Below are 27,004 nucleotides of genomic sequence, written 5' to 3' on the forward strand. Positions count from 1 at the left end.
TACACACCATGAGCACATAAAGAGAAATATTGAGAAATCCCACTAGAGCCAATTCCTTCACCCATTCCGACAGCAGCAAAGACCATACCAATAACTTAAGCTTTCGATTCCCTCAGTCCATCAAACCTAGAAACCACTAGGAGTTGAAACACACACACACACACACACACACACACACACACACATATTATTACCATTATCTCATAAATACCAGATAGTTTTCAAAGAATAAGGTTGGTACTTTTTCAAAAGGAAGAAGAGAGGATTCAAGAAACATAGCATGCTCAAAACAAAATAATCAATAAGTTAATAAAGACCCAAAGGGTGAGACAAGCAGAGAGCAGTAGGGTGATTAATCAAATATCAAGCACAAAAAAAAAAAAAAAAAAAAAAACAACAACCCATACATCAGTTATTCACAGAAAAAAAAGTGAAAGAAAACGTGAAAGAACCAAAACAGAGTTGATACGAAAACAAAATCTAACTCAGCAAAACCACCTTTTGAACTTTAATGTCCATGCCAATCAACGAGTTAAAGCCCTGAAAAATCTAAAGCCAATAGTGATCATACCTGGAAAACTCTCCTCAAAGAATATTGCTACACTTCTAATAAGTTGTATCTTCTTCCAAAGAAATTATCCAGACCCAAAATGAGCCTCATTTCTTCCTTCTTTTATCTCTGCTTTCTTTTTTGTAGGCCCTCTCCTCTAATGTCCACTTTTCTTTCTCATTTCTTCCCCGAGAAAATCAAAATACCCCTCTCATCTTCTCTGGCACCCTACATTTTAATTATGCGTGTGATGGCCTCTTCAGCATGGAAAGTATGGCTTCCAATATGGAATACATGGCTACCCATGTGTAAAGTCTATGATTTTGTCCCCCCAAAGAATCTCTCATATAGCCACAATATTTTCTTATTAAAAATCAACCCATAGGAGTGCTCATATTCAGTTCGTGCACGATCCATGATCTCATGCAATAATATAATTAAAACTAAAGTAAGAATGATGTAATTGAAAATTCAGAAACAGAATTATGCAATTAAAATAAGGCAAGCCAATCACATGCATATTTGAGAAGAACGAAATATTATTTCATGCAACTTAAAAAGAATTAAAATCATTAACCACAAACAATTTCCTAAAATAAATAAATAAATAAACAAAAACAAATAGATAAATAAATAAACAAAGAAGAAAGAACATGCAATCATGCAAAAATTACTTAAAAGATGACCTAAGTGGGCTAGGGTACTTAGGTGTCTTACCAGTGAACCTAAATGGGCCTAAGTAACCTAAATGGGTCTAGGTGAACCTAGGTGGATCTAAAAGGTGTCTAAGTGATACAAGGTGATTAGGACAGTGCCTAAGTGACCTAGGGTGTCTAACCTAAAGTGCACCTAAGTAAAACCTAATCTAAACTCGAAGACAGTCAAGGTCGTCACAATAAGGGGTCAAATAAAGCCCTTAATTAAAGTCTCCAAAGTGGCTCAAAAGAAGTAAACTGTATGAGTGTCAATGGGCCACCAAGGGATAACTACGAGTCAAAAGAGAAATACAAGAAAACATCTAGTGTCACATGTGCTAGGAAGATAAAATGGAGGATCTACAACAAATTAAAAAACAATTTTGAAAGATACTGTATTTTTCAAATATATTTTATAATCTTTTTAAAGATACGTAGTTCTGCAAAAAACCTGAGTATATTATATTACATTATTTTTAAATAAATAAGAGTTTAAATTATAAAATATGAGCACAATGGATGGTACTTTGGAATTATATGCAAGGCATTCTAACAAAGTCTTATCCACCACATGCACAACATAAGCATGGTTGGAACCCTCTAGATTGGGTATTGACAATATTTTACTAAAATAATATTTTATTACATTTTGTTTTTTTTTAGCATAATAACAAAGCTATATTTATAATAAATTAATAATATTTGTTCTATGACTCTAATTCATAATTAGACTAGGAGTCCTAATTAATATAAGAAACCTAAAGAAATAATAATTCTTAATATTTCTCAAATTTCCAAAATTCTTTTTATTTGTCTTTAAGTTGGATTACTAATTTCAATATCCTCCCATCAGTCGATTAAATCAAGTATTATCTTCAACTTATTCAACACATCCACTTTTAGTAGCTTTGTAAATATATTGGCAATTTGATTTTTTGATCTACAAAACTCAAGCTTGATTTCACTATTTTTCATGAGTTCACTAATATATATATATATATAATGAAGCTTGATGCTTATAGATTTGCTTCTATCATGAAATATCAAATTCCTTATCAATGCAATAGCAAACTTAATATCACACAAGATCTTTGTAGGATTTTTTTTTTTGTTTATGTCCAACTCAACAAACATCCTATAAAGCGAAATTGTTTGGCATGATGTGAAAGTCATTGCCATGTGTTTAGCTTTTGTAGTTGATAATGCTACAACTTATTACTTCTTTGATGATCGGGAGAAAGTTCATGTTTCAAAAAAAAAAAAAAACCTATACTTTTTATAATCTCTACATCACCTTCCCAATGATTATTTGTGTAACCCACTAAATTGAAGTTACTTGAGTAAGAGTATAAAATTTCATGATCATGAGTACTATTTACTTACCTAAAACTTCACTATACTATTTGCAAGTATGAATGATATGGTTTTTCCATAAATCGATAAACAATTCCTACTTTATAAACAATATCTAATCTAGTAGAAGTAAAACAATGAAGACTTCCTACTATCCCCTTGAAATATGAGATTTAATAATTCTGCAGTGGCTTGCTTTTTCCTCTTTAATCACTCTACAATAGGAGTACAAATTGTTGATGATGATGATTCCATCTTAAATCATTTTAGAATGTCTATGGCATAGTTCTTTTTTGTGAGAAGAAGATACCATCAGATGTTTGTTGAATTTCAGTTCGAAGAAAATATGACACTAATTTGTAATCTATCATTTCAAATTGTTGTGTATGCCTTTATGAAATCTTGAAACATCTGCCAACAATTTCTTGTAAAAATTAAATTATTCATATAAAGACATAAATCAATCACACCAACGTTAGAATTTGATTTGATGTAAAGTGTTTGCTTAAAAGGACACTTTTAATAATCATGCTTCAATAAGTATGTGTCAATCCACATGTACTAAGCATGTAGTGCCTACTTTAACCCTTACAATTATTTTTTATGTTTATAAACTTATTTCTCTTTTCATTCCTTAATATATCTTAGTGGTTGTTTAATAAAAACTTCTTCTTCAAATACACCATTAAGAAAAAGGTGACTTATCAATTTGGTGAATTTTTCACATTTTCAGAACTGTAAGTGCAATTGTCATGTGAATGGTATCTAGCTTGGCAACTGGTGTAAAAACTTTAAAATAATCAATACGTAGCTTTTGTTTGTAACCTTTTGTCACCAATCTTACCTTAAATCGATTAACTTTACAATCAGATTCATAGTTTGTATTATAAACTCATTTAACACCTATTAGCTTCTTTCCAATTGGTAGAGTAGTTGGCTCCCATGTATTGTTCTTCTCTATTGGTTGAATTTTTATTACTTTAATCCAATTCTCATCACTTGCTACTTCTTCATATGAAATTAGATCACAATATGCAAACATACAAAAGTTAACTAAAGCTTGATCATTAATTTCATCAAAGTGATTTGTTATGACCAAGAGATTTTACCTTACTAGGATCACATACATCTATATGCGTCAATTCTAAAGGTTGTTTAGCTCTTTTGAATCTTACAACTAGAAAAAAAATCCTTATGTTAGTTCTTTAGGAAACATCCTTCATTGATACAATCTAGAACATCAATAAGTGGTAATTTTGTTACCATATTCTTATACACTAATAGCTTCAACCTACAAAAATTAAGATGACCAAAGTGAAAATATCAAAGCCCATTGTTATATTCTATTGTTGTCTTCACATTAAATAAAATTTCTACTTGAAGAAATATAGAAAACATCCTATTCTTTGTCATATGTACTTTTGCAATCATCTTCTTATTTTTACCACTAAGAATGTAAACTCCATTAGATATATTAATGCTACGCCTTTTTCCTATTAATTGTCCTATGCTTAACAAATTAAATTTGAAGAAAATATTTGAAATAAAAAATGCATTTGTTATAGTAATATTAGTACCATCTTTAGAATGTATTTTAATATCACCTTTGCCTATGATTGAGACTTTGAATTTATTTCCAAAATGAACTTCTCTTTTAACTTATTCATCAAAGTGTAAAAAACAATTCCTTTTGACAACACATGTGATTGTTGCATCTTACATCAAGGTACCAAACATCTTTGTAGTCTGTGTTTGATGTTATATTATAGGCTAATGCTAAATTTTGAACTACCTCAATGGTATTTGCATGCTTTATTTGTTCATTCTGTAATTTCGTTCAACATTCTAACTTATATAGTGTTTGCACCTCATACATTTGAAATATTGTTTGTGCAACTTGTCTTTAGATTCAAGAGTGTTGCACCTTCCTCTAGAATAATTTTGCTCACCATGTCCATCTCTATTATTGGAGTTGTTGTGTACTCCTCCACCTTAGGCATGACCACAACATCTACGACCTTGTTGCCCACCATAACCTCTTGTAGATGCTCTACTCTGTAAGCTTGCTTCAAATTAGTAAAGTTGATTCTCTTATTCATTCTTTGTTCATGTGAACACAATGAATTCATCAAGCCTTCAACTATGAGAAATATATCCTTTCCTTCTTCAATCACTAAAACATATTTGAATTTCACACTTAAAGATCACATGACTTTCGCTACTATTCTTTGGTCATCAAGCTTCTCACTTTAACTTGTATTTGGTTTACAATGGTATGTACTTGGTGAAAATAATTTGAGATTGATTTAGAATTAGTCATCCAAGAGACTCAAATTCACCTTTTAATGTTTGCAATTTCATTCAAATAATCTTTATAGAATAACCTATGCCTTTTTTGCTATTTTTGTCTTTGAGATTTTCTCAAATATGAATTCATTTACTGCTTAGAATATTGCATATGATGCTTTCTAATCTTTCTTTCAAGTTTATTTTCACAAATCTTTTATATTGGTCAATATTTACTAGATCCCATAAATCTGAAGATCTAAACAATACACATATTTGAATGCACTAATTATCTAAATGCATAGTCCCTAGTATTCTAGCTTTGATCTTCTAGATTTTGCACCTTCCTTGATCAACTTGACTTTGATACACTTGTTGGAATCCACATGAATGGTTGTTGACAATAGTTTGCTAAAATGATATTTTATTACATTTTATTCTCTTTCCCTCCTCTCTCTCTCTCTCTATAACATAATAACAATCCATTATTTATAATAGACTAATCATACTTGCACTATGACTCCACTTCATAATTAGTCTAGGACTCTTAGTTAACAATAAGAAACTTGAATAAATAATAATTCCCAATGTTTCTCAAATTCTAAAATTCTTCTAACTCAACTTTAAGTAGGATAACTGATTTCAACTATCACATTAATGAATCTTATTAAAGACTTCAATTTCCTACAAATTTGTGAGACAACACAAATTAAGAGTTCGTAAGTTTTCTTTTCTCCTTGGTTTTTGGCTACAACTTGATTGCTCTAACCTATATAATGAGCTAGAAATTTGATTATTCTTGATGGGTTTTGGAATTGCTATATAAAAGTGTCTTTGGAACATGCTTTTCCAAACAATTTTTTATTCTTTAGAACATAAAAGCTATTTTCTCAATTAAAAAGCACATTTAACAAAAAAATTTATGAAGAAAATATTTTAAAAATTTGTTAAAAAACAAGTTACTTTTTAAAACAAATTTAAGATGTCTTTTGGAATTTTTTTATAGTATAAGTTTTGAAAAGCAATTGAAAATATGAATATTAATACTTTGAGAAGTTTTATATTGTATATAAAATCAACATTAATTTTATATAGAATAAATTGAGAAAACTATTTTCCATATTTAAGTTCTTAAAAATAACCTCTAATAGACTCTCAAACTCTTAAGAGAAACGCATCATCTAGACCTTGATCAACCTGATTCAAACAGTTTTATATCTATGATTTCTTCATGTTCCTCATTGCCATGATGCAAAGTTTGAGGAATGAGAGAATTCACCGATTGGGTCATAGATATGTACCGACAAAGTGGGAATTTGGGTTGCAAGGAGAACATTTTGTAAGATGAAAGAAGGGGAAAAAAAAATAAAAAAAATCAAAGCTAGTTTCTCCAATGGGGCTTACTAAATTGTTTTAAGTCAATGGGTGAGCAAGGGTGTCTCTGACGCTCTGCCTTGACCATTTCACCATCTCTATGATGAATTATGGCAGGATCATTCATGGGGTTGGTCTCAAATCTTGGGACTCTTCACTGTTGGGCCTAATTCACTGCAGTTGTTTGATGATCAGCTCGTATTACCAAGAGACCCACTTTTAGCTTATGTTTTGGTTTTGGGAAAAATTGATGGAAAATATGAGAAAACGTAGAAAAGAAAAAAAAATTGAAGTTAATATATTATTTTTATACATTACTTTATATTAATTTAATTTATTTTAACTTTTTTTAGATAAATATTAAATAATTTGAAATTGTACAAAACTCAATAATTTTAATTAAAGATAGAAATATAAGAGATTTTTAACTTTATTTATTTATATTTTTTTTTATTATATTTATTTTCAAATTTTATAATATATAAATTATATATTTATGATATTGCATATTAATATTATATTTGATTATTGTTGAATCACCTATACAACCAATAAATTAGGATTCGATACGGTTCAATGATTGATTTGATTTTAATTTTGAAAACGTATGTAACCGCTCTACAAAGATCAAGTACAACCGCTCTACCTAAGATGGATTGAATCTCGAACATTTTATTGATTCCAGGTTTTGGTGTGCCTACTAAAAGAACACTGCAAGATTTTCCAAACAATATTATTTAATATTGTATGATAATATTAGAAAAAAGAAAATGTCAATCTCAGTGAGACCAAAACATGAGCACGTCCCTTCAGAAACCCCTGGGAAAGTCCCATAGAGAGGTTGGCGTGAATTTTGGGAGATGGAAACTAAAGCCCAATCAATAAAATGTTCTTCATAGTCAATGGAAACTAGAGACAAATTAATTCCACAATCAATAAAGACTACATGTAGAGAAAGTTCTTCATAGTCATCATGAAAGTGACATTGTCTCCATTGTTACAGTCTTATGGATATGAGTCTGTACCCGCAGCTTAAACCCAACAACCTCTGGTTTGAACACCACCCGGGAGGCCATAGACTTTCTGCGCAAAGTAATGGACACGGCAAGTAGAAAATTCACTTGGGTCCCATCTCATTTCTATATATTGGAGCGGCTCTTCCGAAGTGTTATATGCTAATTGTAGAGAAAAAAGAAAAAAAATTGGTGAGAAGCATGAAGGAGGCAGTGGTGGCGGCGGTGGTGGTGGTGGCTGCATTGGTGGTATGCGGTTGGGGGAATATTCAGATGGCAAGTGCGGACACGAGTCCCAGCCAGTGCAAAGAGGAGAGGAACCTGCTGGTTAACGCTTGCAGGCCAGTGATCTACGGGCGCAGCCCATCTGCCGACTGCTGCCAGCGCGTTCGAGTGAGCCATGTGGAGTGTGTGTGCCCCTACGTCACTCCCAAGACCGCCTCCATCATTGGGGTCATTGGTGTTGACAACGTGGTTAAGAAAATTGAAGGGTGTGGAAGGACAGTGCCTCGCAAATTCAAGTGTGGGAGTAAGTTTAAGTTACTTCTCTACGGCTTTTATTTTATTTTATTTTTCATATTTTGGAGGCCATTGATGATTGGTTTCTGCAGGTATCACCACTCCATGAGGAAGACACCCTACTCGGCTTCTTATGAATCACGTTTGAAGTCCTATTATATATGTTCATGTACTTTGTACAATGGGGTGTAATTTTTCTCATGTTTGAGATTTGATTATCTCCTTGTGTTATGTGGGAGCTAGAAACCTCCAATAACTCCACTACCAATAAAACAAGAGAATGATTTCAATATATTGCTAGCCTGTGGATATAAGTATGGTTTGAAATTTCGTGAAATATAGTAGATATTTCACTTATGGGGAGAGTCGACACGATGATATTCCATAAAAGTTGGGCAGTCCATTTTTCAGCAAAATTTTAAAAATATCACCAAAATATCGACTCGTTTATCAGTGTTTTTTTTTAAACCTATTTTTAAAGAAAATTTCCAATTATTTTGAGAAATCAACATGGATCAACTTTGGCCAACGTGGTAACTCCAAATTTTTTGTGCCGCGAACTCGGCCCAAAAGGCTTGGGTTGAAGACCGGGCCAAATCCACCTTTGTTAATAAATGTTCACAAACATAAATATGTTAAAGTCCATTATTAAAAGAATAAATTAATTAATTCTAATTGCTTTAATTTCAATTTTATTTAATTGATTAATAAAAGTATAAAAAACCATTACTATAATTTTCTTGACAAGACTTTTTTTTATATCATTTATATGACAATTAAATATTAAAATATAAATATTAAAAAAAAATCATATATGTATAAATTATAGCTTTAATATTAAACGTATCATCATTTATCTCATTAATCATATTTTAAAAAATTACTGTCACTTTACTCTTAAATTTTTTATATTTATCTTTTTGATTTTATTTAATTTTGAATATTTTTATTTTAAAATATTAAAAATATAAATTTATTCAAAAAATTACTAAAATATAAAAATAATAATAATAAACGTATAATATTTTATAAATTAAAATTAATTTGATAAGATAAATTATTAATATAAAAAATTAATTTCAATAGAAAAAAGTTGTCATCACAAGTAATAAAATTTTAGAAATTAAATCTTAAATAAAATATTTTATATAAATCTTAAAAAGGCTTTATTTATTTATTTTATTTAAAATGAAATAAAACATATTTTAATAAAAGCAGTTTTTAATTTTTAAATTAAATGAATATAAATATATTAAAGAAATTTGAGATATTTTTTTCTAAAAAAAATTGATAAATATTATCTTTAACCATACTTACATCAATTATATTTACAAAATAACTTTAACTATAACATATGTTTTCTTACTTATTTTATCCTTCAAAGTCTTTATAATTATTTTAATAAATTTTAAATAATTTCTGTCTCACCATATTTTTATTAAAATATTTATTAATATTTTATCAATATTTTTGATATATTTATAAAATTCAAATATCAATATATTTATATTTTTCCACAATTTCTGTATTTGTCGAAATTTTCATCCTTATATAATACATTGATGTGTTAAGCAATACGGGAAAGTAGAAGACATCACATTAATTGAAAACATTGGTTGGTCACGCACGTGGGTCCAATGGTCCTCTTTTCACTAGCATATTAAATGTGAGTTGACCATCTCAATATTATATTCACCCAACAACCTCAAAATTTATGAAAATATCCATACTTAAATTTTAGGGAAATATAAAAAATATTGATAAAAATTTATATCCATAAAAAGTTTAAGAAATAATAAAAGTAATAATTTACATATTAAAATTGTTTTACTACAAAAAAAAAAAAAAAATTACATGAATACATTTGATAAAAAAAGATGATTTATGTAATTATTTTTTGTTTAAAAATGTTTATGACTTATTTATTAGTTCAAATTTATATACATTTGTTTAATTATAAAATTATTCATTATAAAAGTAATTATGATGTTTTTATATCATGAGATAATTAAATTTAATTGATTTATTAGAATTTTATTTTTATTGTAAATAAGTGGTGAGTGACCACATTGAATAAAGTATTGAAGTTCATTTGTGAACTTACATTTGTTCATCTTAAAGATGAGTAATGGAAGTTTATACTGTGAAAGCATATAAAAGGTTTTTCATACCTAAGGACCATTCCCTAAGTAAGAAAGTCATTTGATATTCTTTCACTCATTCACTCATTCTCTCCTCTAAATCTTTTTTTTTTTTTTACAATTTATATTTCGTTAGTTTGTTTTTTTGTTTTATAACACATTATCAACATGAATTGCTCTAAATGTAAATCTCGTATTCTTAAACTTGAGGTCGTTTGTATAGAATAAAGTTTAAATATTTATATTACTATTGATTTTGTTCATTTAAATTATGTTATATATTATTAGAAGTTATAAGCAAATTATTTGGTTTTAATTATAATCAAAAGTTATACTAATGTTATCAATTTATTGTAACCGATTCTAATAATATTATTTTATCATATCTCTAAAGTTCTTTGACTATGTTGAATCTCACAAAACTCAAATTTGTGGTCTTGATATTTCGGGAAAGAATTATCTATCTTGGATCCTTGGTGTTGAAATATATCTTGATGCAATGAATCTTGGAGGTATGATCAAAGAAGGAAATCAAGGATCTTTGTAGAATTGCACAAAAACACTGATTGTCCTTCACCATCATCTCCATGAAGATTTAAAAAATAAGTATCTTATAGTAAGGGATCCTTTTACTCTATGGAGTGATTTGAAGGAAAGATATGACCACTAAAAAACTATGATTCTCCTAAAAGCTTGATATGACTAGATGCACTTGAGGTTGTAAGATTTTAAAACTGTTAATGAATATAACTCCGCGTTGTTCAAAATCAACTCTTAATTAAGGCTATGTAGAGAAAAAAAGAAAAAAAAGAAATCATAGAACAAGACATGTTAATTTTTTTTACCACATTTCATGCTTCTAATGTGTTCCTACAGTAGCAATATTAAGAGCGTAGATTTACAAAATACTTTGAATTAGTATCATGTCTTCTTGTTGCCAAACAATATAATGAGCTTTTGATGAGAAATCACTAGTCTTGTCCAACTAGATCTAAACCATTCCCTGAAGTAATTGCAATATCGTCCCAAACTTGTGGATGTGGACGAGGACAAGGATGTGGTCATGGTCATGGAAGGCATCCTTGATACTATGGTTCTCATGGTAGTTATTCCTCAAATTCTCATAAAAAGAAAGCCTCATTGCACCATCAGAAGTGGAGTAATACCAAGGGAAAACAAGAAAATGGGAGGTGTATACAAAATAAACCTCCCAAGAACCATGGGAACAATTGTTATAGATGTGGTATGAAAAGGCATTTGGCACATACCTGTCATATGCTTAAATATTTAACCGACCTTTACCAAGCATCAATAAAAGCAAAAAGAAAAGAGATAGAGATGAACTTCACTGATCGTGACAGATTGAACTGAACCTACTATGACATTGATTTCTTTAGAGGTCCTAGTGAAAAAACTGACTATTTAATAAACGATGAAAATACTTGCGTTGATTTATGTTACTTTATGTATTAATTAATATATCATTATGTCTTATATTTACATCTTGTTATTACATTTATTATATCATTATTTACATCACGCTTTGTTTTTTTTCTCTAAATATTAGTTATATCTAAAATCCATGTGTTATTGGGTCTCACGATGAATGAGGATGATGAATGTCTTGTAGACTATGTAACCACACACACAATTCTTCTAGATAAAAGATACTTTCTCAAATTGACATTAACAAAAGCTAATGTAAGTACCATATCTAGAACTACAAACTTGGTTGAAGGCTTTGGAAGAGCAAACCTAATGCTAACAAATGGAACTAGATCCCATATAAATGATGCTTTATATTCTAGCAAATCCAGAAGAAATTTTCTTAGTTTTAAAGATATTCGTAGAAATGGATATCATATTAAACCATGAATGAAGGTAATGTGGAAAATCTTTACATCACTTCTATTATTTTTGGCCAAAAAACTTATAATGGGAAAACTTTCAGCTTTTTCCTTTGTGTTGTATCATACAACTATAAAGATTATTGAATCATATGTTGTTGTAAACCAAAAATTCAACAACCCAAAATTTTTTATCCTTTGGCAAAACATACTAGGTCACCTAGGGTCTTCAATAATATGTCGAATAATAGAATACTCACATTGGCATTCACTAAAAAGCCAAAAGATTCTTTTGCCTAATGAATACTCATGTGTTGCTTGCTCACAAGGTAAATTGATAGTTAGACCGTCTTTTACTAAAGCCATATCCAAGTCATTGATCTTTTTAGAAAGAATACATGGGGACATATGTGGGTTTATCTATCCACCATGTGGACTATTTCGTTATTTTATGATCTTAATAGATGCCTCTACTAGGTGGTCACATGTTTGTTTCCTTTCTACACATAATATTGCATTTGCTAGGCTCCTTGCACAAGTGATCACATTATAAGCACAGTTTCCAGACTATCGAATCAAGACAATACATCTTGATAATGCTGACGAATTTACTTCTCAAACATTCATTAACTATTGCATGTTAGTTCGGATAAATATATAGAATTCGTTGCTCATAGTTATACCCAAAATGATTTAGTTGAATCCTTCATCAAACGTCTCCAATTAATAGCTCGACCATTACTAATGAAAACCAAATTACCTACTTTTACATAGGGACATGTTATTATGCATGCTGCAACTTTAGTTTTTATTTGACCTACAACTTACCATGAATACTCCATTTCACAACTCGTGCTTGGAAAAAAAACCAAATATCTCTTACTTATGAATCTTTAGTTGTGTAGTATAAGTACTAATTGCACCTACACAACGCACTAAAATGGGTCCCCAATGACAACTTAGGATTTATGTAGGTTTTGATTCTCCATTTATCATAAGATATCTCAAACCCTTGACAAGGGATGTTTTTATAGCTTGCTTTGCAGATTGTCATTTTAATGAGAGTGTTTTCCTGCCATTAGAGAAAGAAAAACCAATTCCAGAAGCACGATGAGAAATTAATTGAAATACATTTACTATGTCTTATCTTGATCATTTTATAAATCAATGTGAATTAGAAGTTCAAAGGATCATTCATTTGCAAAATCTTGCAAACCAATTACCAGTTACATTCATTGATATAAAGAAAGTGACAAAGTCACATATCTTAGCTGCAAATACTTCAACACAAATTGATGTCTTTATAGGATAGTTAACAAATGAATTTAAGGTACGTTTGAAGCGTGGAAGATAAGAACACAAAGAAAACTTGGCACTCTAGAAGAGGCCATCAAAATGATTGATTAGTCTAAAATTGATAAATCTATATCCTCAAAAAAGGCAAAAATAAAGAAGAAAGTCCCTAAAGAGGCACATATTGAACAAGAAACCCTTGAAGAGGTACAAATTGAACAAGTAGCCCCTAAAGAGGCATAACAACTTGAAAATTGTGAGACGTCAATAAGTTATGTACACATAGGAGAAAAATGAGATTGAAATAAAATTGTTATTAACAATATTTTCACTTTCCAAATGGCCTCTAATATCATAATAAATTATGAAGATCCCAAACCATGAAATGTGGAAAAATGCCAACATAAAAATGATTGACCAAAATAGAAAGAAGATATGTAGGTAGAGTTAAACTCATTAACAAAATGAGAAGTTTTTGGACCTATAGTCTAAATGCCTAAAGATGTAAAGCTTGTTGGGTACAAATGGGTATTTGTATGAAAACACAATGAGAATAATGAGATCATATGATATAAAGTGCGATTAATAGCACAGGGTTTCTCATAGAGACTTGATATTCACTACGAGGAAATATACTCTCCCTTCATGGATGAAATGACATTTTGTTTCTTAATTAGCTTGACAGTCTTACAATATGTGTATCATGGATGTTATTACAACATATTTATATGGATTCATGGATAATGATATATACATGAAAATCCTTGAAGGATTTAAATTGCCTGAAACAAATAATACAAAGTCTTGTAGCATGAACTCGATCAAGTTACAGTGATCCTTGTATGGATTAAAGCAATCCTAACACATGTGGTACAATTGCCTTAGCGAATACTTGCTAAAAAATGATATATGAATAACCATATATGTCCATGTATTTTTATTTATAAATCAGAAACCAGATTTGCAACTATTGCAATATGTGTTGATGACTTAAATCTTGTTGGGACTCCTAAAGAGATCACAAGAACAACAAGTTATTTGAAAAAAGAATTTGAGATGAAAGATTTTGAATTTATTTATTTAATTATTTATTTTTGTCTTGACCTGTAAATCGATCATTTTCCAAATAAAGTTTTAGTACAACAATCAACATACAAAGAAAATTTTGAAGCATTTTTATATGGATAAAATGTATCCTTTAAGTTCTCCAATGATTACCCGATCACTTGACATAAAAAAGACCAATTTCATCCTTGCAAAAAAAATGAAGAATTACTTGGTCTTGAAGTACCATATCTTAGTGTTATTGGTGCACTTATTTATCTTGCCAATTATACACCCATAGATATTGCTTTGTCTATCAATTTATTAGCATGATGCAGTTCTACTCCAACTTGAAGACATTGGAATGATATCAAACATATATTGCGCTATTTTCGCGAAACTACAAATATGGGTCTATTTTACTCAAGGGAATCAAAGCTATAGTTTCTTGGATATGTAGATGCAGAATACCTTTTAGATCCACATAAATTTAGGTCACAAATAGGGTATGTGTTTAATTGTAATGGTACTGCTATTTCATAGAGATCTATTAAACAAACAATGGTAGCCACATCATCAAATCATTTGGAAATATTTGCAATTCATGAAGCAAGTCATGAATGTATATAGCTAAGATGTATGATCCAACATATTTGGGAATCATATGGACTCTCCTCCATCAAAGGCAACCCAATAATATTATTTGAAGATAATGTTGCATACATTACACAGATAAAAGGGGGTTATATTAAAAGAGATAGAACTAAACACATGTCACCAAAATTCTTTTACATACGTGAACTCCAAAAGAGTGGTGAAATTGATGTTCAAAAAATATGCTTAAGTGATAATCTAGCAAATTTGTTCACAAAGTCATTACCAACCTCTACATTCAAGAAGTTAATACACAAGATTGAAATGTGTCAAATATTGACATATGAGGGAGTATGCTTATAAAAGAATGTTAGTGTACTACACTCTTTTTTCCTTTTGTCTAAGTTTTATTCCACTGGCTTGTACTGACAAGGTTTATGATGAGGCAGTCATAACAGATCAAGAATAACTTAAAGTATAAGAATGTTGTACTTTTTTTTTTTCCTTTGATAGTTTTTCCCATAGAGTTTTTTACTAGCAAGGTTTTAATGAGGAATGTTCTTTTAATATGGTGGTTATCTAAGGGGGAGTGTTGTAAATAAGTGGTGAATGACCACATTGAAAGAAATAGGGATAACCGATTAAAAGGGATGAAATCATCCCCACTTTAGAAAACTAACCCTTCACCTTTTTTCAACCTAAAATATACTCATTTTGGACAAAAATACCCTCATCTTTTTCTTGCAAAAGCAACCCTTTCTTTTAAAACATACATGTAATATAATGAAATTATTGAAGGGTATTATATAAAAAAAGGGGTTACTCTTTAATTTCTAAAAGGGGGGAGAATAGTTTTACAAATTTGGGATGTTTTCATCCCTTTTAATCTTTTTATCCAAAGAAATATTGAAGTTCATTTATGAACTTCAATTTGCTCATCTTAAAGATGAGTAATGGGAGTTCATATGGTGAAGCCTATAAAAGGCTTCTCATATCTTGGGTAAGGACTGTCCTCCGAGTAAGAAAGTCATTTGATATTCTTTTTGTCATTATTTTTTTCTCTCCTCTAAATCTTCTATACAAGTTATATTTCATTAGCTTGTTTTTCATTTTATAACAATTTTTATATTTTATTAGTTTTGGAAAAAGTTTTAAATGGCACAATCATATATATAGTATATAATTAATATATGTGACTTAAAATATCTAAGGCCAAGTTGCGTTGATGGTTAGAGTTATTGTTTTGCATACCCCCAATCATGGGCTAAAGCCTAGCCAAGCGATTTTTTAATCCAAGTCATTCCGATCACGATCAACCATATATACATTTACCTCCAAGTCATTCCTAATAGATCACGATCAACCAGACTATACATTTACCTTGCATTGATTATAGAAAACACGTTCATATTTTAATTATTTTCAATTGTTTTTATTTATTTTTTAATGATTATTTTAAAAATAATTATATAAATATGAAGAATGATTAAAAATAAAATACCATATATAAAAGTTATTTTTAAATCATATTTTTAAACATAGAAAATAGATTAAAAATATTTCATGCTTCTAAATAAACTTTTGCTCTACAAAACATTAAAAAAAAAGTTTTCAAAAACTATTTTAAAAAACAGTTTCCAACAAAGTCTTAGGCCATGTTTGGTCATTGTTTTCGAAAATAGTTCTAAAAAGTAATTTTTAAAAAACATTCTTTGATTTTTATTAAACAAATATCTCTTTGATAACCTGCAATGTTTTTAGCCTATTTTCTATGTTTTTTAATATGTTTCAAAAATAATTTTTATATGTAGTGTTTTTTATTTTAAAGAATAAAAAATTGTTTTAAAAAACAATTACCAGAAATGGCCTAAATCTTTGTTTTTTTTCCCATGAAGTCCAAGTGTAGTATAGTACAATGGAAGAATTAGCTCACGCTCCATTTCGTTACGAAGAAGTTATATAGTTTGAATTGGAACCATCTCTAGCTAGTGCATTGGTTTACATGTAAAAAAAATGTGAACGACCTCATAAATCAGTCATAAATCAAGAGAAAATTTCACTTCAATCAATGTCATCTCTTGGAATATGATAACCTCAGGTTATGGAATGCATGGAGATGAGAAAATGTATTGCAATAGAAATCCCCAACACAGAGCAATCAAGTCACCCAAAAATCCACCAAGTTAGATTTTTATCAGGTGAAGCTCATTGTGACTGAACTGTTGGATGGCGACTTTTCCTGTCTGTATAATCAAATGGAAATCAACCAAGAAACAAGATCATCAGGACTAAGTTTTTGCCATATAGGGTAAAACCACAGTGCAAAGTTCAAAGTATAACCAGTACATCTTACTGTTTGTCTACCCAAGATGGATTGAATGCCCAAGATATTTTTTATTGTTTTCAGGTTTTCTTGTACAAGGCACATACCAGACAAACTCTGATAGATTTTCCTAATAATCCCGTCAAGTACTCGATAAACATAAGGGAAAAAAATAACCGAAGCATGAGCACCAAAGTCAATGGCTTGGGTCCCGTGGCGCATTTGGCTTCAATTATGGGACACCTGACTAGAACCTATTTCCCCCCTAAGAATACACTTAGAATTTTCTTCAAATTAATAATTTCAAGAAAATGACATCCTCTACCATGTTGACGGGATCCAACCAACCCAAAACTAAAATAAATAATTCCCATATTGTATCCCAATAACCTATGGTTTGTGGATGGCACTAGACTTCGTGCTCATGGTAATGGACACGGCCACTTGGGTACCCAACTCATTTCTATAAATTTCAGCTGCTTCTCAATGTTTTGTGATTGTGTGGGCAAAAAATGATGAGAAGCATGAGGGCAGTTCTGGTGCTGGTGGTTGCAGTCTTAGTATGCATCTGGGGGAATATTCACTTGGCGAGCGCAGACATGAGCCCCACCGAGTGCAAAGAGGAGAGGAAACTCGCTGGTAACGCGTGCCGGCCAGTGCTCTATGGGAAAGACCCATCTGCAAACTGCTGCCAGTGTGTTCGAGTTACCCATGTTGAGTGTATATGCCCCTACGTCTCTCCCAAGGTCGCTTCCATCGTTCGAGCCTATGGTCTTAAAAAGCTCATTAAGGAAGTTGAAGGGTGTGGAAGGGCAGTTCCTCACAATTTCAAGTGTGGGAGTAAGTTCTCTATGCCTTTTTTCATATTTTGGAGGCCATTGATGATAGATCATGATGGTTAATATAATTGTTTTTGGTTAACTTGATTGTTGCTTCCTGCAGGTATCACTGTTCCATGAGGAAGAAACCCTACTCGGTTTAATATGAATATAGTTTGAGTTACCATGTTTAAATACAGAGTGTCAGTCCTACTCTTGCCATGTTTGTGAGTCGAATATCTCCTTGTGGTCCTGTTGTGCTAGTATGACTTTACTATGAATAAAACAAGAGAGAATGGCATGTTTCTTGTATTTTCTATTGGTGGATATATTGTTAGTCTATTACCAAATAACTTTGACTTTTTAAAATCAAATCGATGGCTTATGATATGGAAATTTTAAAGTCGGTTTGAAAACTATTTTTGAGAATAGTATTTTATTTTTTAAAACATAAAAATAGGAAAACATGTTTAACAACTAAAAAGTTGTTTATTGTTAAAAAATAAAAATAAGTTGTTTTGATATAACATCTTTTAATTATTTTTAGTTATTTTCCCTTGTTTTTTAGAACTGTTTTAAAAAATAATTATACAAAGATGTAAAATGATTAAAAAAAAAAAAGTATTAGATATAAAAATTATTTTTAAAACATATTTAAAAATATTGAAAATAAGTTAAACAAATTTCAAGTTTAGAAACAAACTTTTGTTCTACAAAATATCAGAGAATGGTTGTGAAAAACTATTCTCAAAAACCATTTTTCATAAATACTTTAAAAAACAGTTACCAAACAGAACCTTAACTTTTTAATTACTTATAACATTAAAATTTTAGTTTTTAATTAGATTAACTTATGTTATAAGTTAAAGGAGAGCTTTATTCCAAAAATAAAAAATGGTATTTTTCTATCTTCTCTATGAAAGTTCTTTTTTCTTAAATCATAAGTTGTTTAGAAAAATTATTCAAACTTCTATAGGTCTCTCATTGAACTTCAAAAAAAATAAAAAATGGATTTCATTCTCCTCTATCCATGATATTTCCCATTTAGGGGTTTTTTTATTTTTTATTTTTATTTATTTTTATGTAAATCTACGTGCTATTATTTTATTTAATTTTTTTTATTACCTATTCTTATTATTGTGTAACATAAGTTTTTGCCAAAACTACAGAGGCAAGTTCAAAGTATTACTAGTACATCTTACTGTTCGTCTACCTAAAATGGATTGAATGCCCAATATTTTTTTATTGCTTCCAGGCTCTCTTGTGCAAGGTACATACTAGAAGAGCTCTAATAGATTTTCCTAATAATCTAGTCAAAGCACTCAACACACAGAATGAAAAAAATAAGTGAAACGTAAGCATGAGTTCCTTCAGAAACCTCACCAAGTCACTAGCTTGGGTCCCATAGAGCATTTGTCTTGAATTTTGAAACAGAATTAACCACGACCTAATGAATAGACATAAATTTGTTGTGATATTAGGAATGTTTAGATATTAGGAAAGTTGAGATATTAGGAATGTTGAGATATTAGGATATTAGTTGTTCTTTCCTTATATCATTCCTTCCTTGTATCATTCTCTCCCATTCTTAGCATGGTGATTACCCTCTACATATACTCTGTACATGAACGAATGAAATAATCAATGAAAAACTACCATTCATCAATTTGAAGATGGTATCAGAGCCATGGAACTGAAATCCTGGATATTTTGTCGGTAAGGCCAGCCATCGCCCCTCCTTCACGATAAAAAAAGAAAAAAGTGAAAAATACTATTGTTTTTCAATCTGAGGGTACTTTTAATCCAGGAATTATTTTGACTGAATCAAACTATGATGTTTGGTCACAACTTGTGGAGATGCATATTCCCGAATGGGAAAAACTTTCCTACATTCAAGGTAAGACAAATCCACCAAAAGAGTCAGAAGATGGATATGAAAAATGGTATGCTGAGAATCAAAAGGTGAAGAGATGGTTGTTAATGTCCACGAGTTCATAAATTATGAAGCGTTACTTATGTTTACCCACCGCTCAAGAAATTTGAAGTGCATTATCAAAGGCCTTCTATGATGGAAGTGATGAATTACAAGTTTTCACTTTGAATCAAAAAGCCTTCACTGCCAAACGAAGTGGTAGGTCTCTTTCTGAATATTATGGAGAGTTAACTGATTTTTTTTGTGAATTGGATCATCGGGATGAGGTAGTCATGAAAGACCCTGAGGACATTGTAGCATACCGAAAATCCATTGAACGACAACGGGTGCACATCTTTCTTGCTGGATTGGATGGTGACTTTAAGCAAGTTCGAGGAGAGATTCTACGCAAAGATCCTTTTCCCGATTTGGAAGAATGCTATGCACTGATTCGACAAGAGGCAGTGTGTCATGCTAGTATGAAAGTAGAATCTGAAAACCCTGACACCTCAGCTATGATAGTCCGACAGCAATCAACCTAGAATTGGCAGGACAATCCAAGACCAACCATCCTAAGACAGACCCTAATATTGATAAGTCAACCTTCAAATGCACTCACTGCAATAAGACTGGTCATACCAAGAGTCGTTGCTTTGACATTGTGGGATATCCAGACCGGTGGGATCATAATCGTGATCAATGGAAGAAGAATTCCAAGAAAACCTTGACCGCAGTTGTTGCCGAAATAAAAAGAGAGGCTAATGTTGCTGAGAAAGCCTCTGCATTGGTAGCTGCTACAAATTATGGTGGTAAGTTTTTAAATACTTCTACACCTCTTTATTAATAGTGCATGGATAATTTATTCTAGTGCTACAGATCATATGCCTTTTGATTCTACACAGGTCTCACCCCTTAGACCTTCCTCACAAAAAATTGTTTCCACAGCCAATGGTAACACAACCCCAGTCATTAGGGAAGGATCCTTAACTCTTACTGATACTTTGAATTTGGATTCTGTTTTAGTTGTTCCATCTTTAGATTACAATCTTTTGTCAGTTTCTCAAATCACTGCAACCTTATCTTGTATTGTCATTTTTTGGTCTGAATTTTGTGTGATTAAGGAAATACAAACAAGATAGACGATTGGTAGTGGTATTAAGCGGGGAAAACTCTATTACTTAGACTTGCAGTCATAGGATTCAAGTAAGTTACGACAAGCCGTAGTGGCAGATGGATCTGAGGGGGAGAAGAAAAAGTCTGAAATTTGGTTGTGGCATTGACGTTTGGGACATGCTTCCTTTGGTTATTTAAAAAAATAGTTTCCTAGTTTGTTTGCAAAGAGTGATATTTCTGGTTTCTGTTGTGATATTTGTGAATTGGCTAAAAGACATTGTGCTTCATTTCCATTAATTTTGAATAAAAGTTCGTTTCCTTTTATGGTTATACATTCTAATGTTTGGGGCCCATCCAAAGTCCCAACTTTGAGTGGTTCGCGTTGGTTTATTACTTTTATTGATGATTATACCAGAATGACATGGTTATGCTTGATGAAGACCAAAGATGAAGTGAACTTGTTGTTTAAAAATTTTCATAAAATGATTGAAACTCAGTACAATGCAAAGGTTCAGGTTCTGCGTAACGATAATGGTGGAGAATATCAAAGTTTTGATCTTCAAAAGTATTTGGAAGGACATGACATCATTCATCAGACTACTTGTTCCAATACACCCCAGCAAAATGGAGTCGCTGAACGAAAAAATCGACACTTGTTAGAGGTTGTTCGTGCTTCCTTGATAGCAGCAAAAATACCGATACCTTATTGGGGAGAAGCAATCACATCTGCTGTATAATTGATCAATCGGGTACCTTCCAGCTCAATTAACTTCCATACACCTCTCCAAGCTCTTACTAATGTCGTAGTTGCTCCAACCATCCCAAATCTACCTCCTTGTGTTTTTGGTTGCGTGACATTTGTGCATTTACACAAACACCAACACACCAAGTTAACTTCCATGCATTGCAATGTGTGTTTGTTGGATATGCATTGAACAAAAAGGGATATCGATGTTACCATATTCCAACTCGACGAATGTATATTACAATGGATGTGGTGTTTCATGAAGATTCGATGTTTACTTCATTTGAGTCTAAACTTCAAGAGGAGTACTAGAAGGAAATTCAGATTCTCGATTATGATTATCATATCTCTGAGGAGGATGAATCTGGACAATCCGAACTAGTGAACCAGGAAGCAGGTGAGTTAGATATGAGTGGTACAACTTTGGAACCAAGTAGTAATGACCAACCAGAAACTAAAGAAGTGATAGAAGAAGGAAGAAACGGTATAATTGAACCATCACCACCATCTGAACAATTTGGGTTCGAAGATGTTTTCACTGAAATACCAAACCAATCGTCGTCTATTGCGGGTGTTCTTAATTTGGAACCTGATCCATTCATGAAACGGTTACCACACCCTCATAATAGAGGTATTTCTAAACCCACATATGAACCTAAATTGTCTACAAAATCAAATATCCCATGAGCAACTATGTGTCTAACCATCATTTGTCTGAATCAAATAAGTCATTTATAAATCAATTATCTACTATAGCTATTCCTAACAGTGTGCAGGAAGCCTTAGTTGATCCAAGGTGGAAAGCAGCCATGAATGAAGAGATGAAATCATTGCAGAAGAATGAAACATGGGAACTCATAGAATGTCCACCAGGAAAGAAGCCAGTTGGGTGTCGTTGGATCTATATTGTGAAGTACAAGGCAAATGATAGTATTGAACGATTTAAAGCAAGATTGGTAGCAAAAGGGTACACTTAAACTTATGGAATTGACTACATAGAGACATTTGCACCTGTAGCTAAGATCAACACAATTCGAGTATTATTGTTTATAGCTGCAAACCTAGATTGACCATTACAACAATTCGATGTGAAAAATGCCTTTCTGCATGGCGAGTTATCCGTGGATCTTCCACCAAAATGCATGGTGTCAGAAAAGCAATGTCAAAAGGTGTGCAAATTGAAGAAGTCATTGTATGGGTTAAAGCAATCCCCAAGAGCATGGTTTGGAAGGTTCACAAAGTCAATGAGAGCTTTTGGCTATCGTCAAAGTAATTCATATCACACTTTGTTCTTGAAAAAGCAACATGGTAAGATTACGACACTCATCGTATATGTGGATGACATGATAGTTATAGGAAATGATCCTGAAGAAAGAAAAGCTCTGCAAAATTATCTATCTAGAGAATTCGAAATGAAAGATCTAGGTCCTCTGAAATACTTTCTTGCAATTGAAGTTTCTCGATCAAGTAAAGGAATTTTTTTGTCTCAAAGAAAGTATGTCTTATATCTTTTATAGGAGACTGGAATGTCGGGATGTCAACTTGTTGATACACCAATAAAAGAATGTTTGGAATTGTGTGTTGAGCCTAACCAAGTATCAACCGATAAGGGAAGATACCAGAGACTTGTGGGGAGATTAATGTACTTAGCTCATACAAGACCAGATCTTGCTTATGCATTGATATAGTAAGTCAATACATGCATAATCCTGGAGAGCAACATATGAATGCAGTCATGCGTATTGTAAGGTATTTGAAGAATGCTCCTGGCAAGGGAATTTTGTTCACTAAAAATGTTGATCATCAAAGTATAGAAGTATATACTGATGCTGATTGAGCCGATGTAGTGGATGATAGGGGATCTACATCTGGTTACTTTACCTTTGTAGGTGGTAATCTTGTGACATGGAAAAGTAAGAAGCAGAATGTTGTCGCTCGTTCAAGTGCAGAAGCGGAATTTAGGGGTATGACTCTGGGATTTTGTGAGGCATTATGGGTAAGACTCCTCTTACAGGATTTAGGTTACCTATCTAGGCAACTTATCCGATTGTTTTGTGACAATAAAGCCGCATGTGATATTGCTCATGATTGTACAAAGCATGTCGAGGTGGACAAATTCTTCATTAAAGAGAAATTGGATGATAAGATTGTGGAATTGCATAAGATTCGATCAGAAGATCAATTGGTCGATATCTTCACCAAAGCTACAGTCTCAAGTCTAATGGTCTAAAAAATTTTAGACAAGTTGGGCATGTGTGACATCTATGCACCAACTTGAGGGGGAGTGTTGAGATATTAGGAATGTTGAGATATTAGGATATTAGTTGTTCTTTCCTTATATCATTCTTTCCCATTCTTAGAATGGTGATTACCTTCTATATATACTCTGTACATGAACAAATGAAATAATAAATGAAAAACTACCATTCATCAATTTGAAGAAAATTTTCCCATAAAGAATACACTTGGAATTTTCTTCAAAGTAATAATTGTAAGAAAATGGCATCCTCCACCCTGTTGATGGGCTCCAACCAACCCAAAACTAAAAAGGCAATACACATTGTATCTTCAGCTTAACCCCAATAACCTACGGCTTGTGGATGGCCATAGACTTTGTGCACAAAGGAATGGACATGGCCACTTGGGTACTCAACTCATTTCTATATATTTCAGCTGCTCCTCAGGAATGTTTTGAACTTGTGGGGAAAAAAATGATGAGAAGCATGAGGGCGGTTCTGGTGCTGGTGGCTGCAGTCTTAGTATGCATTTGGGGGAATATTCACATGGCGAGCGCAGACACGAGTCCCAGCGAGTGCAAAGAGGAGAGGAACCTGCTGGTTTCGAGTGAGCCATGTTGAGTATGTGTGCCCCTACGTCAGCACCAAAACCGCCGCCATCATTGAAGTCCTTGGTGTGTTCCCAAAGTGGTTAAGAAAATTGAAGCGTGTGGAAGGACAGTTCCTCGAAATTTCAAGTGTGGGAGTAAGTTAGCTTTGTTCATATTTTAATTGATGATGTAATTGTTCTGGTGATGTAAGAAAATGCACTTGTTCTGGTGATGTAATTGACTTGATTATTGGTTTCTGCAGGTATCACCACTCCACGAGGAAGACACCCTGCTCGCTTTAATATGAATATAGTTTGATCAGTTACCATGTTTAAGTACTGAGTGTTAGTGCTACTCTTGCCATGTTTGTGAGTCGAATATCTCCTTGTGCTCCTGTTGTGAGTCGAATATCAATTAAATTATTGGTTAATTTAATTGTTTTTGGTTAACTTGATTGTTGCTTTCTGCAGGTATCACTACTCCATGAAGAAGAAACCCTACTCGGTTTAATATGGATATAGTTTGAGTTACCATGTTTAAATACTGAGTGTCAGTCCTACTCTTGCCATGTTTGTGAGTCGAATATCTCCTTGTGCTAGTATGACTTTACTATGAATAAAATAAGAGTATATTACCAAATAACTTTGACTTTTTAAAATCAAATTTATGGCTTATGATATGGAAATTTTGGCTTTTGCTTATGACATTGGAAGTTTAGTTTTTAATTAGATAACTTATCTTATAAGTTAAAATAAATAATTGGTATTTTTCTACCTTCTATTCCAATGTTCTTTTTTTTCTTTTTAGTCAAACATCTACAAAGCTTTTATTAAAATTAGAAAAGTGTATTTTCACACATTCATATGAAAAAAACAAATCATAAAATAAGAATTCAAGTTTATAAAATACAAATTTCAAACAGTTAGCTAAATTAGTATTTCACATATTTTTTTGTTAAAGGTATTTATATGAAGTATATAAATATGTTTTATAAAATAAATTAATATTATAAGCTATTTTTAAAAAAAAAATAAATTAACATAATGAATAAAAATAATTAATTTTTAAAATTTATCCTTCTCCCTTGTTTAGGATAGATATATTAATCTCATGATTAAGAAAAAAATTTAATTCATTTTGGTGAATAACCTCAAATGCTTGGGAAAATGTTTGGTTCTAAAAAGAAATGCCAAGCATTTTAGGGATTTTAAAAACTCCAATTATTCTTTAAAAAAAATATATATATTTTTTAAAATTAGAGACCACCTAAAATATTTTTGAAGATATCGAATTGGAAATTGTCTTTTGAAAAAATAATTACAATCGTATTTTAAAAATTCGATTTATTATCGAATTCTTCTCAAATTTTTTTTTAAAACTACATTCTTTTAAAAAATATTTAAAAAAATTATTTTCTTTTTTTTTTTTTTTTTCAAAATCAACTTAAAAACAATTGGCTTGCTCAGACATGGCTAAGTGATTGACGTGGTGGGACCTACTTGTTCAAGATTATCACATGGCAAAAGTTGTCGGTAGTTGCCTAGTTGGAAATTTGGAACATGCCTCCACTAGTGTATGGGTGTCAAGTGGGTGCTTGGAAGTTGTACCTATTAATCATTTTCTCTTGACAATAAAATTTAAATTCTTTTCTAACACTCTCATACATACATTTATGGTATGAGAGCGATTATAAGAGCAACAATTCAGATCAAGGTAAAAAGGAAAATTTTATGGTATTATCTATCCAACTTTAAATTTCAGTCGTTGAAAGCCCGTATGACAAAATCCGAATCGTTAAATAAAAACACAAATATATAAAAGTAATATATAAATAAATAGAACTAAGTAACTTAAATAATAAGATCACATAAGAAGTGTATGAAATTTTTGAAGGAAAGAAAATGTAGATGATGAATATAATAAAATTTTCTCAAACCTTCTTTATTTTTCTTTGAAGGAAATGAAAAGGAAATTCTTTTAATAAAGGTTTTTTTTTAAATATTTTTTTTCCTTGCATCTTGTTGTAATATTTAAATATAAATATAAAAAAAATGTTTTTGTTTTCCTTAATTAGTACTTTCCATGAGCCATGCACAATCTTAATTCACTTGGACAGGTAGTGTTATTATTTCTGATTTCCTTTTGTTTTCCTTGATAATCAAATAAGGAAAATATTTTATATTTGTTTTCTTTTATTTTCTTTGTCTAACACTTTTTAGGAATTAAATATATATATATACTTGAAACAAGAATTTATTAATAAGTTTGAAGTTAATAACTTAAGTCTAATTTAATAGAAAGTCAAATTAGTTTATTTAACTACATCTAACTACATATTAAGTGAGTGTTTGATAAATTAATTTAATAATTTAAAGTGATTTAATAACTTAATTTAAGTCAGTAAATAAATTAAGTATGTTTGATAAAACAACTTAATGATATAATTAAAAGTAAAAAATAATTATAATTAATAAATAAATTCAATTAACTTATTCTTAAGTCCATATCTTTATTTTAATTTTTTACCATTATTTGTTATAATTACCTACACAATTTC

At 31.1% G+C, this 27,004-nt stretch overlaps 2 protein-coding genes across 2 annotated transcripts; both read left to right on the top strand.

The window, feature by feature from the left end:
* The first annotated feature begins 7,453 nt into the window (after nt 1-7,453).
* On the top strand, nt 7,454-8,082 carry LOC117934135. Its single transcript, XM_034855771.1, has 2 exons — nt 7,454-7,800; nt 7,883-8,082. Exons 1-2 carry the CDS (start codon nt 7,473-7,475, stop codon nt 7,897-7,899), a joined length of 345 nt encoding a protein of 114 aa, XP_034711662.1. The 5' UTR covers nt 7,454-7,472; the 3' UTR covers nt 7,900-8,082.
* A 9,453-nt stretch (nt 8,083-17,535) lies between these two features.
* LOC117934309 lies at nt 17,536-18,162 on the top strand. Its single transcript, XM_034855995.1, has 2 exons — nt 17,536-17,872; nt 17,975-18,162. The coding sequence occupies exons 1-2, from the start codon at nt 17,545-17,547 to the stop codon at nt 17,989-17,991; spliced, it is 345 nt and encodes a 114-aa protein (XP_034711886.1). The 5' UTR covers nt 17,536-17,544; the 3' UTR covers nt 17,992-18,162.
* The last annotated feature ends 8,842 nt before the right edge of the window (nt 18,163-27,004 follow it).

Source organism: Vitis riparia, chromosome 16, assembly GCF_004353265.1.
Source record: "Vitis riparia cultivar Riparia Gloire de Montpellier isolate 1030 chromosome 16, EGFV_Vit.rip_1.0, whole genome shotgun sequence".
Lineage (NCBI taxonomy): Eukaryota > Viridiplantae > Streptophyta > Magnoliopsida > Vitales > Vitaceae > Vitis > Vitis riparia.